Source organism: Magallana gigas, chromosome 3 (genome assembly GCF_963853765.1).
Source record: "Magallana gigas chromosome 3, xbMagGiga1.1, whole genome shotgun sequence".
NCBI classification, from domain to species: domain Eukaryota; kingdom Metazoa; phylum Mollusca; class Bivalvia; order Ostreida; family Ostreidae; genus Magallana; species Magallana gigas.
The window spans coordinates 14,150,664-14,168,985 of NC_088855.1; the positions used below are offsets into that span (position 1 = coordinate 14,150,664).

General features: G+C 32.1%; 2 protein-coding genes across 2 annotated transcripts; both read right to left on the reverse strand.

The window, feature by feature from the left end:
• Positions 1-7,847: 7,847 nt before the first annotated feature.
• On the reverse strand, positions 7,848-9,039 carry LOC105326485 (uncharacterized). The gene is made up of 2 exons (XM_011426552.4): positions 8,827-9,039; positions 7,848-8,598 (listed from the first exon to the last, which is right to left on the reverse strand). Exons 1-2 carry the CDS (start codon positions 8,959-8,961, stop codon positions 8,065-8,067), a joined length of 669 nt encoding a protein of 222 aa, XP_011424854.3. The 5' UTR covers positions 8,962-9,039; the 3' UTR covers positions 7,848-8,064.
• Positions 9,040-10,106: 1,067 nt separating this feature from the next.
• On the reverse strand, positions 10,107-16,755 carry LOC105326486 (myo-inositol 2-dehydrogenase). The gene is made up of 8 exons (XM_066078601.1): positions 16,572-16,755; positions 15,824-16,047; positions 13,076-13,146; positions 12,797-12,905; positions 12,200-12,327; positions 11,505-11,737; positions 11,056-11,221; positions 10,107-10,907 (listed from the first exon to the last, which is right to left on the reverse strand). The coding sequence occupies exons 2-8, from the start codon at positions 16,045-16,047 to the stop codon at positions 10,804-10,806; spliced, it is 1,035 nt and encodes a 344-aa protein (XP_065934673.1). The 5' UTR covers positions 16,572-16,755; the 3' UTR covers positions 10,107-10,803.
• Positions 16,756-18,322: the final 1,567 nt, after the last annotated feature.

The window sequence follows — 18,322 nt, forward strand, 5'->3', positions numbered from 1 at the left end:
CATTAGAAAATGGTCAAAAGGTATACATATACATGTACTTTATATCTATTTATGAAACGTTTACGAGAAATAACAAGTCAGTATACTAGTATGTTCACTAAACCGATGCCAGTGGAGCTGCTGCTGCCATGTTCCTATATTTGTACATTTTGATAAAACTACAGAGTTTATTAGGGGAACAGAGGTCAACCCACAGTATTTGTCATTGTACAGAAAATTAGACAGAAAGTCATAATTAAAGATTTGTTTAAACAATGCAAAGGTTTGTGAAACAGTCATAATTGCCACAACTGTTTTGTTTATAATTTAGAACTTAAGGTAAGCTCATTCCTTGTGGATCTAGATAAATATAAAAATTAATTTGATTTAGCTGGCCGTGTGATGTAGGTGGGTTACTGGAAAGGAGATATAGTTTACTTTGACGGCCCATAGCTTTTAATTGACGAATAGAAATCACCGGTGATTTTTCTATGTTTAACACATTTTAGTTTGGATAACTCAGATTTATAGGAACCAAACATGTTTGGTGCATAAATATTATCAATTCCTATAGCCAAAAATAAAACAAAAACGGGGACCTTAGCTTTGACTATATACTGCAAATCAAACATGTCACCTTTCATCTAGTCAATCTATGAACTTCTTGTGATCAGGTGTTGGCTTATTTCAAAATCTGTGTGCAAAGAAAATAATGAAGACATATTCTTTGGTTTTAATAAGATAAACGAAAATTTGATGTTGATTTCAGAAACCAGAAATATTTGCTTTCGGAGACACGGTCTATTTAGAAACAGTCATTAAAGTGCAAGACGTTAAAAACGCTTCACTTAACAATGTTCAGGTAGATAAAAATATCATATCTTTTTACAGTAAGAATTGTTTTTCAGATGAACGAAGTAATATGTCTTATTTCACGAGGAGAATTTTTCATAACTATTCTTTACCAAAATGTCCATTGCAAGTATATGTACATGTATTCAAATATTTTCTAGTCCCAACAGTCAATTGGGAACGAAACTCCCTCTATATGTGCAAACCAGGGAGGCTAATTAACTCTCATCTTTTATTAATTTAATCACTTCGAATCATTTAAAGATACTTTAAATGCAAATGAAAAATCTTTACTATTTTTTCTCTTTGGAAATATGCATGGGCTACGGAAAGGATAAAAAAAAACGTTAACGCAAAAGAAACACCTAATTTTTTAAAATATATGTGAATACGAAACAGACCAGGTTTAAACAAAATCAACATCCTTTTTACACGTCATCTGGCGTCAATTCAATGAAAGTCTTTTGGTTTGCATCGGTGTCTGTTGATATGGAAACGAATCTCTTGATATTGTTTAAAGCTGGTCTCTTTCGTATTTTATTATCTAAAAAAAACAATTAGTTGTTCGTTTAGCGTCTTTTGTATCCTTTTCACCGCCTATATATATATCGGTTCTACGATGTAATTCATACTAAATTCCTTACGACTGCATCTACTGAGTTATGCTAGTTGTTTCGATATCATTGATAGTCCTTTTTGCACAAAGGCAGACGAAACTTACTATTACTTCTTCCCTTTTACTAGGGATGCCCGAACCAGAGATGGCTGTTCAATAATGTTGCTCTAAGATAGTGCCATACATGTACTTAGTAACAGTGTGAATGAAAGCCTGTTTTGTATGGTTCACCTTTTCATTAAAAAATGAAAAATTTGTCTTGATGAACTATACTTTGTATCTTTATATTTATAATATAATGTAATGTAATGAATAACCCTAGTATAAATGTAGGTAATTTTTATTGCATTTGTTTAAGTATGTGATCTCATGATATTGCATCTGTTTAAATATGTGATCTTTTATTATGCTTTATAATGTGTTTGTCAATAATTTTGTAAGAAAAGGGTTTAATAAATTATGGAACTTGTACCCAGTGCACATTGTTTAAATATGCAATAAAATATGAAAAACCAGAAATCAGTTGTATTCTTTGTTCGTTTTATCTATCAAGAATAGCACCGGTACTCAATTTCATTGGTGGGGAGAGGGTTAAAATCCATTTGCAATAGTTTTATGTTAATTCAGCTTGTTCATATACACATCTTACTTTATATATTTTTCTCATTATTAAAAACAATATACCCCCTGCCTAATAACACATTATTTAATAGGTTTATATTTTTGATATTACGAAAATTTGTACCTTTGACTCATTGAACTTGTGTTTCCTTTTGAAGTTTTTATTCAGTGTGAACTTAAGCTAGTGTAACTAGTTCAGTTTTCTCCCTCAAATCACCATAAGGATTTGCCATCATTACAAGTTATAGATTATCAATACAAGTCAAATACGACAAAAGTTCTTGTAAGTTGGGTAGTATTCATATAAACCAGATTTGCTATCCTTCCTGACTAATCACAACACCTTCATATGAAAACTTCACCATAAAAATATACGCATATTTGATAATGAGAAAGTACTGCATGCTACCTGCATTCAGGTTTGGACGATTTAACTTATTTTTACAACATTATAAATGTAAACTTGCAATAAATAAAATTTATGATTCGATAATCATAAAAATATGTTATTACGACGCAAATTTCCATAAATATATGAGATCTAATATTGATTTCAAGGACGCTGTCGTGATCGGCTTACTAATAGCTTCATCACAACCATACATAAAAGTGAATAGGGTTTTTTGGCTATCCATTTTTATTTTTATTTTAAGTGTTTCATGCTTACCTTGTGAAAAGCAAAATGATACTAAATAATATAATTTTTTGTAAAGCACACGCCTTACGATAGCATAGCAGCAGAAATGTATTCAAACTACTGCGACAATGATTAAACTTATAAAAGTAAGTTCCATTTATGCAACAAATTCATTTTTAGATTTGAATGTTTTGTTCAATTGACAAGAATACATAACTTTTTACACACTGGAATACGTCAAGCTTTTTCTTTTTTATTGAATAAAAATTAAACATATTTATCAGTAAGACAAATTATTAAAGTCTTAGAAGTAGAATTCAAAGTAAAAAGTAGAAATATTAACGGCATTAAACGCGCTTTTTTTTTACATTCATATCAACCATATATCGCAAAGAACGATGAATAAAGTTTTTATAAAAAAAAAACACAGAACGGAAGATTCTAGTCTACAAATCAATATTTCTATGTTGCAAGTTTTATCATTGAAGTTACAATGGCAGTCTCTATTATTTAAATACATAGCTATGTACATGTGTCTACTTCAAGAAAGATAACGCATATAAACTTTGTTTTAAAACTCAGAGGATGAATAGAGTAAATCAAAGTTTTTTTTGGTCACATGAAGATTCAGGTTGAAAGGCGTTTCTTTCCTCAGTTGTATGTTCCATTTAGTAATTACATTCCTTGGGATATCAAATATTGTCAGATCCGAGATACTTGTGGGGTTATTTAATACGACGGTAGTCTCCACAACGACCATGCAGTTTCGTGTTGACTATTTCTGCTTGTATCGTGCAACGTCCTTCAGAAATTTCTCAAATTGACATCCGATTTACGAAACTTGGCCTTTTAAAAAAATGTATTTGTTTGTAGTATCTAATACATGCTACTACTAATGTTTTATGATGAGAAAAAAGGTAATCTTTGTTGTTGTTTCTTGACCATTTAATGAGACAAGAAAAATTCCTCACTATCTCAAATCATACTACACAGACTTACTCTAACCTTTTCCCTACATATTTATTGCATCAAATATCGTAAAATCTGAAAGGAAAATAGCTATAATTGAAATTTAAAGGATAAGCATTGTTGGAAAGTTTTGACACATTCAAACTGTGCAGGTAACATTTATTTACCTTAGCTGCAGGTCTGTGGTCACCAGTCTGAAAATGTTCGGATGGACGACCTGGGAGGAACAGTTGCTACTTTTGAACTGATTAACTTATCTGTGTGAAATTATTGAAACCATGAACATCTTGGAACATTTTACTACTGATGTCGTTGCTTTACTTCCCTCAGACTTTCTCATAAACACGCTAACCGTCGTCTCAGATCAAGATTCTCCATTTTGACTTGCAAACAAAGTACACTTCTTTAATTCCACTGCTAGTGGTGGTGTTTAAAAGAATGTCAGATTAAATATCAGTAGTAAAATTTTCGAGGAATTTTTCGGTATCAAATATTTGTACAAAATGTTTAAGGAAATAAGATTATTAAGTCTAAAGCTGCACAATTCTAAAGCCATTTTTAGTTTAAGGATAGTTTGAGGAAAATTTTAATTTAAAACAGTTAGAAATGATCATTGTATTCGATTTAATTTGATTAGTATTGTTTAATAGTCATTTGGTTCCAATCATTTAGAAACTTAGGTAACGTTTAAGGATAATTAATATCCGTGGTTTGAACCCACAGTACCCACGTTACACGTTACATATTGTCTTTTATCTTCCGCAAATCTCCCATCTCTTTTGTTCATTAGCCATTTTGTAAACATTACAATCAACAGGCAGTCATTATTGGATGAATTCTTGATGACAGGAAAAGGTGCACGTATGTAAACAGATAGTTATTGTATGGGGGAAATAATTATACCTTCATTATAACGTATCCTTTATTCATTTAATGTATAGTTTAAGGACAAATGAAAGTTTGTCATAAAATTTATCGCATGGAAATTAAATTGAAAGCTGAATCAGCAATTTTAACATAAGATTGGGATTAGTTTCCGGAGGCTTAGATAAGCAAGATATTGACAACAGTATAGGTTTGTGATGACCAACAAAGGACAGAGGGAGTTTATTAATTTTATTTAATGTCTGCTTGCCTTACCAACCACCATCGATATAAAATTTAACTCCTCTGTAGAGAAAAGAAATGGTCATTTATTGATCGATGCAATAAATGACAATGAACAAAAGGTGTTTATTAATATTATTAGGTTTTACAAAACTTTGCAAAACTTTACATATATAAAAAGAAAAAAGGCGTATGATTACTGTGCCCCTTAATCGTAATCTACCGTTCTTAGTACATTGCATGATCAATATACCAACAGAATGATTGCAGTTCAAAATTGCAGAGGCGCGTTCAGTAGAGTGGGTGCCCACGAGAGCTAGTCAAACTTTTGTTACAGATGTAGGGAATTATTAGCACCCACTCTGCTGCACACGCCCCAGGTTTACAACAATATTAATATGTCTATAACTAAACTTTATTGGTCTTTAGAGTTGCTTTATTTGCTTTAACCATGCTTTCAGTGGCTAGAGACAGTCTTAAGGTCTCCGAAACCTACATATAGCTTTTATGCAGCTCTGATGGAGAAGGATTTTGTTTTAGCCTGCATATTTACCTTTCTATGAAATCAGTAGATTTAGTAACAATCTAGTCAATATCTATTTTAAACATTTCAATTGCTTTCTTTCAACGCATGTGTTTATTTACTTAAAAAGTTCCCTTTTTTATTCTGTAAATTACAATGGTGAACTACTAACATCTCGTTACAAAGATATATAATTTTAATCGTTTATTTTCCTGCCAGGAAAAGTTATGTCCTTTCACGAATATTGATGAAGGAAGAGTGCATGTCCGCGGGAAATCAGGTGACTGTTATTTTTTGCTTTTTTTAGAATGTTTTTTTTTTTAATGTTTTACATACATGTATCTATATCAATTATGAGGATTTTGTCCCTTCGCAAATTTTTGTATATGAAAGTTTAAAATTAGCTGTCGATATACCGTGATAGACTGATATTCATGAGGAGGCATTACTTTCCTGGCAGGAAAATAAATATGTTTAAAATTTGATATTTGTGTTATGTCATCGAATTGAGATTTATAAAATCAGCATGAAGGTAACTTTTATAAGCAATAAAACACATTTTCCGCGTCATTTAAAATTCACGCAAATTATAGCGTGTATAGCTTTCTGGTTTTCAGAAAAAATGGATTAAAAATCACAGACAGAGGAAAAGTAAACTCGTTAGACTATAATTTAAGGTAGTCCATCCATTACTAAGTTGAACAATTTTGATTGATCTATGCTACAATTCTGTACATCAAATACATATTTTAAAGCTAATATGAGGCTGACATAAACCAAACTTGGGTGTATGTATGTAGTCAATTAAATGAACTTTTTGCACTTAATACTGTTTTAAAGAGTTGTCTGCCCTTAAGGAAAATTTTTAAAAAATCATTTTTTTGAAAAGATGTATGGCAAAGTATTTTAGCATATTCGAAGACGGAGAAAGCTTTTGCAACTTTTTACTAAGAGAAATGTGAGTAAATAAATTGTATTAAAGAAAATATTTAAAAATGCATATTTCCCATAGACTTCAATGTGAACTTCAACATATGATAAATTTATCAAAATTAATTTTCTATGAAAGATTTCAAAGGTGAAACTTTATTATTTGATAAACTCTTTAAAATCACACGAAGATTTTAGTGATCAAACTTACAATCTATTAGAAATGTAATATGATAGTTATGGATGGAATACCTTAAACTATTGTGCATGTATAAAAACCCTCAACTTTGGGTTATTTTATTTATTCTGGTTTTTTTAGATTATTTTCTTTTAATAGCTTTAAAGTAAAACATTTTCCAGTTCTATACATGTTCTTGTAGTTCAATTTGGACAGACCTTTTAGCATACCGCACTTTGTAAATTTTAAACTTCGATACCAAAACACCTCAGACATTTAACAACAGACGTCGTCATTTTACTTCCTCAAAGACTCTTTTTAAAATCCCCATTAAGCCACTATGCTATGCTATGCTATGCTATACTATACAAAACTATACTATACTATACTATACTATACTATACTATACTATACTATACTATACTATACTTTACTTTACTATACTATACTATACTTTTCATAAATTTGCGCAATACTATTCATTAGTTCCATAAATTTGCGCAATAGCTATAATATAAGTTTCATAAATTGGCGCTTCAAATCAATGGTTTCAGTATATATATACGTACGCTCGGTTCCATACCTTTGCAAATGCTTGCAGACATTACATGTTATATTTTTTCCAAATAGACGCACTCAGAATATAAGTTTTGTTCTTACACGTTCGGTACTACTGTCCTTTCTGATATATTTCATGTTATCAAATAAAATATACACAACATGACTATGTATATTTTATTTGATACTACAAAACAACATTAAATACGAGAGCAACAAAATGGTGCGATACTTCCATGACATACTTATTTTGATGAATAAGATAGCATTAAAATTGTTCTCGTTAAATAACGTATATTCTTGCCAAGGGGCTAAAACTTTGCTCAATAATTATTTACCAGACACAATCTCAGGATACTGTGTGATGTTTTTAATCTTTTTGTATGCATATTTTTTTTTTTATGAGCCATGGTCATTTATGGAAAAAAATGAATATTTTCTACTTGTCACATCACATCAAATGTTCTTTATTTGTATTATATATGTTGTGACTTTGACCATGGCATTATGTTTCGTGCATTTTTTATGCTTTGTATTTTTCAATAAATGACCTGTTTTATTCTTTATGAAAAAGTCGAGTTTTCCATATAATAGTACGAACGGGAGCATGCAGGCATAATTAAGTATTAAACTACACCAATCTGTATGATCGGGTAAAACTAAACTTCTTTCTGAATATTTACAGTTTAAGCGTCTATATATTTTTTAATTTACACTTTAATATTGTTTTTTAATGTGAAGAATGTTTTTGAATGGCTGAACATTCAAAAATAATCAGAAAAACAAATGACATTGAATCCACATACAATGTATTTCGATATGCATATTCAATAAATTGCTGAAGCAAGCATAAAAGAAGAACGAATAAGCAACTAAATAACCTTTTCATTAAACGCATTGGGTTTTTTTTTTACTGATTCAGTGAGTTTACAAAACAGTTTTGTTGTATACATATTGTTGTTGCAAATAACATAACAGACATTACAATAACAGAACCTGTATGAATATTTTTATAAATGTGTATTTATATCTACTTCAAGAAAAATTACGCTTTGAAGTTTTATTTAAAATAAAACCAGTACTAATAGGGTAAATCAAAGTCTGATTTTGATCGCATGAAGATTCAAGTTGAAAGGTGGTCCTTTCTTTAGATGTAGATTCCCTTTGCATTCCTTTGGGATATCGAATATAGAAGGATCTGATATACTTGTGGTGGTGTTAAAAACGACCCCAGATTCCATAGCGACCAGTTTCGACTTTACTCTCGCGATGATCATTTCCGTTTGCACCATGCAACGCCCTGCAGAGGTGGGAAGAACCACAGCTTCGCCGTATATATCATAGTCAGGGTTGGAGTAATTCACTGCATACAAATCCATTGGAAGCAAGTTGTCGTTAAGGCCCAGCACGGCTCTACCTTTGTAGTCAGACTGTTTGACACACAGCTCTCTGTTGAAATCTCCAGTCAGTGGTTTAACCGAGCAGTTCCCATTCAGAACCGTGTACCTCCTCCCTCCAGCGTAGTCTTCGAGAACAAACAGCGTCACTTTTCCCGCCTTTTCAAATTCCACTTTGACATCCTTGACGTATTTACCTTTCTTTTCATCGTGGTATAGACGAGAATATCCCTATTAAGAAAAAATATTTTTTTCTTAATAGTTAAAAATAGTTTCCACCAAAACATTCTATAATTGCAGACGTTTGCTTTTTAGACAGAAAGATTTAAGGCATAATAAAAAAAATGATACTATCTTGGTGTTAAATTGCATTTAAAAAATGGTTCAACAGCTTCAGTGAACAAACAGCGCTTTTGTCAGTAACATAATGCACACGATGGAAAAATCTGTGTGACTTACACTGTAGGGATCGCCTCCATTCTCTGATAGTTCCAACCCTCTACCCGCCGCCCTACTTTCAAACTGAGGGGGAGGACAGCATCCCTCTGAAGTCCTCGTCGCCACAAGCAACACGGCCAAACAGGCAAATCTCATCGTTGCAACTGACTAGGGAGTGCCCTTTATTTATAGGGTTCTCTTTATCTTTGCAATATTGAGTGATTAGGGGAGTACTTTTTATTTGTAGGATTCTCCTTATATATATAAGAGTAGCAGGCTGGCCCAACCTCCATTGGATCCTGTTTTGATTCAAGGTTAGAGAAATAGGTTTGGCCGATGTTTCCGTGCAGTGTTACTTGATCAAAATATGTCAGTTGTATAAGTATTTGTCTTATTCAGCCAAAACCGAAACATTCACTTCATCATTCATAATAGATAATTCTGTATTCTTTGGTGCGAAGGTCGACTAATACAGATATTTTAAGTACATTTATCATAAGTGAATTTAACGAGAGAGAGAGAGAGAGAGAGAGAGAGAGAGAGAGAGAGAGAGAGAGAGAGAGAGAGATTCGAAGCGATCAATAACTATGTGTTTCGTATGTCTATGAAATTGTGTTGCGTACAAATCCTGCTTGTTGAAACACAATAAAGATGAATTTCTTTTCTATTTGACAGCTGCAAACAAATAAACGTTGTTTTAAAAAAGTCTCCAGTAATTTTAAAGAAGCAACTTGTTTATAGTACACGTCGTTTACATTATGATATTATTACATGTACTTATCTGCTTATTTACTTGTATGTAGAGAAAAATCGTGTTGATTTGAAATTAAGTTGATCAATTCCTCTTTTGATACACAACATAATTAGTTGTTATACTTACTGTTTCTTATGACAGGAAAAAGGTGCACATTTTTGAACAATCAATAGTTTTGTGTAACATTAGATATAAATTCTTTTGTGCTTAGTTGTAAACAGTGTATAGCTTTGTGTTAAGTATGAATTCATGATAACGTACCCTTTATTCATTTTACATGTATATGTAAACACTCTATTGGCTTTTTGACAGCAAATGTTATTTAAAACTTTAGTTAGTCCAATGATATCAAATTAGGGAAAAAGCTGAATCAGAGTTAAAGATCGGTTTCCTGAAGCTGACATCAGCAATATAAACAGGACATTGTAAATATGTGATGTGTCAAACAAATGACTGTAGGAGTTATTTTCTCTAATGTTTTAACTTTTTATAGCCGTGCCACCCCCCCCCCCTAAAAAAAACCCCCAAAAACAAAAAAAAACCCAAACCAAATTGAGTAAGCATTTATATGGGTAAAACATAATTTTTATTAGGTAATGCAGCTAAACCTTTGTCACTTGATCATATGATGAATAAATTAACAAACATTACATGTAAACAATTAAACGCTTTATATTGTGTTTCATCTAGGTATAAAGGTAGTTAGCATTGAAGAAAAATACTTAGTCCGGTTTAGCGTGTTATTATTTTGCTAGCTACCTTCATAGCCTATAAAAGCACCAACGAAGAAATGAAGTAAATAATTATTTATATTCATATCCATTAAAAGTTACTCATGTACGAACATTTTTATTATTGTCTATTGGAACATATAAGGAACAACAGATTTTTAAAATGTATGAAGGTTACCAATGTAATTACAGAGTCCTGGAAGTTTGAGTCCAGTGCAAGTTCATGGAGTCACGCGTGCTTCTAATTCAAAGTAGCATTGGTTTTGATCGAGCAAGAAATGATCCTCAGAAAGTCAACATTAAAAGTGCGAAGGAGACTTAAATGAACAATGTAAAAAATATTTATTATAGCTTCTACAAATGAATTAAGCCAAACAATGCATCTAAATGCAGTTTAGAATGCTTACAATCGATTATCCTAAAAAAAGATGGAAAAAATTAAGGGATGTAAATTTAACGCAACTAAAAATCTTAAGGCTTCAAGAAAATGTTCTTCTTTTAAATCCTGGCTTTTCACAACCTAACGATGCTTCCAGTTCTCAGAGACTGACTTAAGGCCTCTGAGACCTCCATAGCTATTATACAGCTCTCTGCAGACACAAGATTTTCTTCTTTACCTAAAAAAAAAGATTTGATCACTTCATCTTACAAAATCATTATTCGAGCCAGACTTCAGATCTTTGATTTGGGGCAGACTATGCTTGAACGTGCGTATTCATTTAAAATCCAATGTTGTTATGCACAAAAATTAAGAATTACATGTACCTTCTATGGAATTTATAAAATGATTTAGCTCTGTCGGAAAACTGTCAACATAACGTTCTTCAGATGATCTCAGCAGAGCTTCCGACTGACAGGAATTCTGGGTAATTGAATACAGCTCACTGGCCTTCATATTCCGTGTCTGAATCAGACCTTTGGTACCAAGAACCTACAAAAAGTCGGAAAGAGGTACACAAACGGTAAAAGCACCTTTTTGTACTCGATCATGTTTTAGTGAACACAAGGCTAATCAAGATCGTTGAGAATATATTATTTTAAATATTATGAAACCGTTTTCGTTGATTTATTAAGTTTCTCATTCTATTTGAACCAGATATCACCAGTATCATAAGGGAACCATTCTGAAAACCCATTCGGTCTTAATTAGAAGATATTTACTTTGTTCTTTTAAATCTTTGAAATCATTTTATCGAAAATTCCTTAACTATTACCTCAACCTTCTGTTCATAGCCAATCCTTGCGGCTCTGGTATCTTCCATATTTGCCATTACACCACTTGGAAAATTCAAAATGGCGGTCACACAATCGAAATCATCAGCACTTCTGTAGAGCGCGGAATTGTCAGAGGATATGGAGCCAAATGCACAAACAGAGGAGGGTCTTTCTCCCACTAACCAGCAGACATAGTCGATGTCGTGAATTGCCATATCTAGGAAAATTCCACCTTGCAGAGAAACAAAACAAAGAATGAGTTTATAAAATGTGTTTTTTTTTGGGGGTGTGGGGGTGTGTTGTGTTTGCTTTTTGAAACCCCTAAAAATCAAAAGTATCATAAAATAACACAGATTTAAAGGAATAACTTATAGTAAAACATCAGATATAAATTAGTGATTCATTTAGGAATTGATTAGATATATATCGCACACTATTTGTACATGTAAGATTAGTGTCCCATTACACATATACAATACCAAGCTCTTTCAACTACATGTACATGTACAATAAAAATTCAGTCTATGATTAAGGTGCTGCGAAAATGGATCCAAGTGTTATAACGTAGTTTAAAAGATAAACCATTTCTTGTTTTTCGGCCAAAGTTTTTCACTGCTACATTATCAGTGATGAAACTGGCAGATGTTGAATGCAGCATGATATGTAATTTATCTAACTAGATAAAGTAACATACTTCTGTTGTTTTGGAGGTATTCCTTGCCCGGTCCGTCCTCTCTGCTGGTGAATTTGACCATTCGAAGATCCCCGATGTCGCCTCTCTTGTATCTTTGATACAGGGTATTGAACTGTTTGTCAAACCGCCTGAGAAAATTCTCAAACAATTAAAACAACGTTTTAAACGTTAGCTACATGAATGACAGCTAGGCTAAGACAATTTTGTAAACTCTAATCATATTAAATGATATGTAGCTGATTTGGAAGTTTGTTAGCGTTCACTTAAACAATGGTTTTTATAGTTTATCTATACATGTATATGAGCAGATACTTAGAATTATTCATTTGAGATGAATGAAAGTGTTTTATAGATCAGTATGTTCGAAAGATGAAAGAGAAAAGTTTACCCCTAGTACATCTGCAATCTTGGTCATATCACGCAACTTGTTTATTTATTATTCTGGTTTAGAAATCTTTCACTCATATAGGCCTTAAAATTTTAACTATCATAAAACAAGTGCATTTCTTTGGAACTATAGGAGAAAATGGTTGATCAGTTGAAGCAAAAAGAGTTTATGAGCCATATTTCTAGTGTAAAATAGTCAAAGATGAATACCGGTTATAAGCACAAAAAAGTATTTTCTTCAGTTTCTTTGCCAATTCATAACAATCCTTTGTTTCAGAGACTGTTAAAGTCAGCGGTTTCTCGCACATCACATGTTTGCCTTCAAAATAAAAGACAACCATTTAATATTGTACAGGTTTATACAAAATAGAAATGAAAATTTGAATATGTTTACCTGCATTGCAATATCCATAAAAATACATGTAATTTCAATTTGGTTAATGCATGGGAATTCCAGTTTTTAAGTATGATCCATTCATTATTACTTACCTGCAGTTAGCGCCTTTTTGATGATGTCATAGTGGGAAGGAGTAGGCGTACATATTATGACGACATCAACCCTGTAATTTGTTTAATAACACATAATTACAGCATGCTGACAAACTCATGAAAACATATAAGGAAAAACAAATAAAGTCAAAAGATAATATACCATCTAAACCGAAGGTTCAAATGAACACTTCTGATAACCTGTTGTCACTGTTCCGTCTGTCAGTACTTTTTTGCTATTTCCGACTTCTTATCAGCATTATGGACAGAAGATTATAAATTGTGAAAGTGAAGGGCAAAACTCTTTCCAACGGGGATATAATAACGAAACAACAAAAATATGTATGTGTTAAAAAATCTTTTTCTCAAGAACCATTGCATCAGAAATGCCAATATTTACATCAACGCTTTTATGGATAGTGAATATTTTTGTTACTCTTGGGCCAGTGCTATGACTCCAAGAGAGATTGTTTTTCACCGAAATATATTGGAAGAATGTCGAAATTCTTCTCAAGAGCACAAGTGTTACAATTTGTAATAACAATAATCAAGAACCCTTTGATAGTTTAGATTCTATTTTTTTTTTTTTTAAAATTGACCCTGGCTCAATACTGGACCCCCAAAGGCGTTCAAATTTCAGCATAGAATCATATTGGGAATATTGTTAAAAATCTTCTTTTCAAATACTAGTACATTTGTATTATTACGAATAATCATCCTCAGTTAGCGTATACTACATGCATACGCTACATATTGTATCTATTAATGCTATTTTGTAGTACAAAAACTGGGACACCACCAAAATTTTGAATTTGAACATAGAAACATAGGAAAGACATATTTTGGAATCTGTTTTGTTAAAGTGGCATGGTCACGATTTTGGTCAAATTCTATCTGTTTTTTGTTTTTATTATATAAAATGCTTTACGAATGCATTTCTAATGATCATATGAAATTTAAGAGTCAGCCGTAAAGTTATAAGCAAGATACAGAGCTCGCAATTTTTTGTCATGTAAACAAGGCCCGGGCCCTGTTTTTGTTTACATAGGTTCAGTATACCAGTAAAAAATCTTTTTCAAGCTGCTTTGTGTATCTTCTAATTCATTTGAAGCATAGATAAACAGTTAAAACGTTTAATACATTCGTTTTTGGTCTTAAACTGGAGTTTCACTTCAACATTCAAAATGTAAACAAAAGCGTTGTTTACATAGCAAAGAATTGTTAGCTTTGTAACTCGCTTAAAACTCAACAAATAACACTCTAATTTTGATTGCCTATTAAAAATGCCTTACTTAAGCATTGTAAACATTAAAATCAGAAAAATTAATTTTTGACCAAAATCGTGACCATGCCCCTTTAAAGTTACAATTATACAATTTTTGATATAACAATATATGTATAAGCATCCTCAGAGAGGGTGGATTCTGAGTTGTTCAAATAGTAACCACTGTATCAATACTGGAGCCAAAGAGCGGCTCAAAGTTCAACATAAAGATATTAAGAGAAAGTGTTTGAAACGTTTTTCCGAAGAATTACATTTGTTACAACTTGGGATATTTTCATGCAACTATCATCATAATTTAGATTCTTTAAAATTAATCCAACCGTGACCTTAGAGCCAATACTGGTCCCCCAAGATAATTTTAAAGTTCAACATAGAAAATTTAATGTGAAGAAAAATTGTTCAAAATAATTCTTCTTAAGAACTACAATGCTCAACTTGTTTTGTAAAAAAAAAAGTGATGTTCGACTTGTTCTGCAGTTCCACTTCCCCTTCATTCCTTTAGTGAAGGAAATTTCAGTTATGAAAGCATAATAGTGAAAAAGAAGAGGTGATATAACAATGAAAGCATCCTCACAGGGTCATATACTTAATATATAAAGGCCCCATTGCCCTCCCTTTTTGTATTTCACATTTATATATTGTCAATTTTTTTATATTCTTAATCGTATGGTCATCAAAATTTGATAGTTGGTGTACCTTACAACCGTTTATCACACATTTCTTTAACACTAAGTCACCGTAACCTAGCTTTTTATCTTTATTCATTTTCCAATTTTGTTATCTTTGATATGTCAAGGATAATGATAAGATACATCTTTAAACTTACAATATGGTGTCCAAAAAAGCTTTTATTAATAATCTTTTTTTATATTGTTTTTAACCGGGTTTTCCGAAGGAAAAATCCGGTTATTAAAATGGTGAAAATGGCAGGAGGGCGGGCGGGTGGGGGGGGGGGGGAGGGAGGGGGCGGCTGCCAAAAGGGTACCCTCATTGTACAGATAAATCCTCCTACAGTTTTCAAGGTAGGAAGTTGTTCTTTTGCAGATCAATTGAACATATATCAGAGCTATGCACATTGCTAGGATTCTAATTTCCGATAATTTATGAAAAAAATACCAGCTTTTGAACTTAGTCATTTTTTGGCAATATATTGCATATAGGGTACACCATTTCACTGGATATGGGTTGACATGGATTATGAATACAGTTCACATAAAAGAAAACCCGGTTTGCTGTCACATTGACAGCTTTTCACTTGTTATATATTATCAAAATATCTTTGACAATATGAAAATGGTAAGTTTTTACAATATTTAAGAAGTCTTGAGTTTCATATTTAAAACATTTAAAGGAGATAAAAAGACTCTTGGGAGATGAGCGTTAGGAATAGGAAAAAAGGTTGAATGATATTTTTTTTATTTGAATTCAGCTATATCAGGGTCTTTCTCGCACTGGCTAGTCACCTGGGATCCAATAGCACCTTTTGGCTGCTCTCGATATCTGATATCTCAGTTTCGCCTGTCAGCCTGTGCCTTTTTATCAGTTCCGCCATCAGTCCATGCTGTGCTGGGATATCCACCAACCACCGGATGCTGAGCCGACCACTGTCTATCATGCTTTTCAGATGGACCTGGCCCATTCTTCCAACGCCGACCAAAGCGGCACCTAACGTCTGGTTTGACGTCATCTGCATTTGAAATTTTAGTATAAACAGTGATTTTTTAAATTTTGCTTGTTGATAACGATTCCATCGATTCTAGGAACCATTTATCTTGCCATTGTCAATGATTATAATAATGACGCTATAAAACAGATCAATTATTTACATATGACTTTACCGAGAGCTGGTTAATATAAGGGGGTATTTAATCACTTTATATCTAGCTTTCAAAGTGTACTAGCAAACAACTGAATATAGGCTGAAACCCAAGATATAAACTGTGTTTATACATATCTAACTAGGTTTTCCTCAAAACATGGAGCTTGTTGATATTCGATTCTCTTTCTAAATAGCGAACATTCACTCTCATATTTTGATTTCGAAGAACGTAACAATACATTTTGAAAACAGATTGATCTATTCTTCTACCGACGTTTTGACTAGTAGAAGCGGCTGACAATCACAATGAATGACCGCTTGTTTTGATGAGAATAAATGGTTTTCCTTGGTTATTTAAGAGAAACAGTATATCATAAACGCACAAAACTTACCTTAAGCGTGTGAAGGATTACTACTGTATTACCTATGGAATTCTGCTGACAGACTTAAGTCTTGTTTTCGAATAGTTACCTGCACCGAAGCTATCAGCAGGTGAAAAAGATAAACAAGACTATCTGTAATCTTCACAATATTCAGGACGTGCCTCTTTGACCCTGAATGGTTGAAATCAACAAGAATTCGAGTTATAACAAAGAACTGAAAGTACTATGAGCAGAATACTTCATATTGTTGTCCTATATGTTGAGAATGCATGTATGATTGACAAAACATGTATTCTACCTTATGTACTTTATTTATTGATTGTTTTTAATAAAGCAAACATGCTTTAGAAACCTATTTCTATATTGTCAGAAAATATGTTCATCGTGTTTGGATATAAAGCGATTCTTAAATAATGCCTTTTTGGTCTATATGAAAAGAGATTGAATATTTACAATATTTAAGCGAATAAATCATGATGTGGGTAAAAATATGATCATATTTGAAACGGATAACCACATACGTTTTGGTTAATTCAAACAAAATAAATGTGAATAATTTAGGTCGAAAATAAAGCAATAAATTCATAATTATGAACATCGAAATGCTTGTACATCTTAAACGATGATTACACAGTAATAACTAGAATTTTAAAATAATCGTAAGTGTAGCCATGTCAATAAGATACTTCAAAGGAGACTTGGTCTTTTATGTATTCAAACAGTCTTTACCGCCTTGTTTTGTTTTGAGAGATAACGGGTAATCAGAAAAAAACCCCACACAAACCCACACAAAAGCTTCAGGTTCATGTGGGCAAGATCTCTGGTAATCATCATCAATCACTTCGCTTGATTGACTTCAGAAGAATTATTTTATGATTTTTTAGCGTCCGATATCTTATTGAAAGTGCATCGTATCATTAGACCAAATAATAATTGGCATTATACAGTCTATAATACAGAGGTAGCATTTCCTTGCCTAAAATGTAAAATGTATGATGTAATAAAATGATGTCTTCAGGAACATGAAAAGAACATGGCAGTACGTTTATGCTGTATTTATGCACTCTCTAAATTCTATTCACTCAATTCAACTAATAAGTAAATAAGTAATATGCACCTCTCTGATATATGAAGAATTGATCAGCAAAACAACAATTTCCTATCTTGAAAACTGTAGCAGGAGTTACCCGTACAATTAATCCGTACCCTATATGCAACATTATGTAAAAAAAAAGAAGCTCAAAATCTGGTATTCTTTTCAACTTTACTATTAACAAGAGTAATTGTTGTTTTGTTTTTTTTTTTTAGAAAATTTAAAAACTGTCGTGATTATTTTGTTTTATATATTATAAATTGCTTATACATTTATAACTCCTTTCAGCATTCAACTTCTTTATTTCATTATTAACAAATCAATGATTCGTTATAAAATATAAACAAGCATAGAAAGATAACTCCATTTATTGTCACACCTTTCGTCTCTCATGCACTCTTGCAAAAGGCTTTCACAATATCTTAACGTTGATATGCAGCTTCATTCTTTCTCTTTTCTAAATTTAGATGCCAATTTAATGATTTCTTTTTCTAAATATGTAGTCAGTTTCTATTTTGTGTCAGTAGATCAAGAAAATATTTCTTTTAAATGATATACACTTACACTATATAACTATATTGTCCAGAGTTTGCAGTAAGAAATCCTAACCTGGGGTTATAAATTTACAGTTTTGATAGAAAGCTTTATATTCTATCTAAATATTCAA

What these genes read in the sequence shown, in the direction of transcription:
- LOC105326485 (XM_011426552.4), bottom strand. Translation starts at nt 8,961, where the DNA reads ATGAGATTTGCCTGTTTGGCCGTGTTGCTTGTGGCGACGAGGACTTCA. An exon ending in ATGGAGGCGATCCCTACAGT is followed by an intron (nt 8,599 to 8,826) that starts GTAAGTCACACA and finishes TTTTCTTAATAG; the next exon opens with GGATATTCTCGTCTATACCA.
- LOC105326486 (XM_066078601.1), bottom strand. Translation starts at nt 16,047, where the DNA reads ATGACGTCAAACCAGACGTTAGGTGCCGCTTTGGTCGGCGTTGGAAGA. An exon ending in CTTTTTTGTGCTTATAACCG is followed by an intron (nt 12,328 to 12,796) that starts GTATTCATCTTT and finishes GAATTTTCTCAG; the next exon opens with GCGGTTTGACAAACAGTTCA. An exon ending in GCTATGAACAGAAGGTTGAG is followed by an intron (nt 11,222 to 11,504) that starts GTAATAGTTAAG and finishes GACTTTTTGTAG; the next exon opens with GTTCTTGGTACCAAAGGTCT.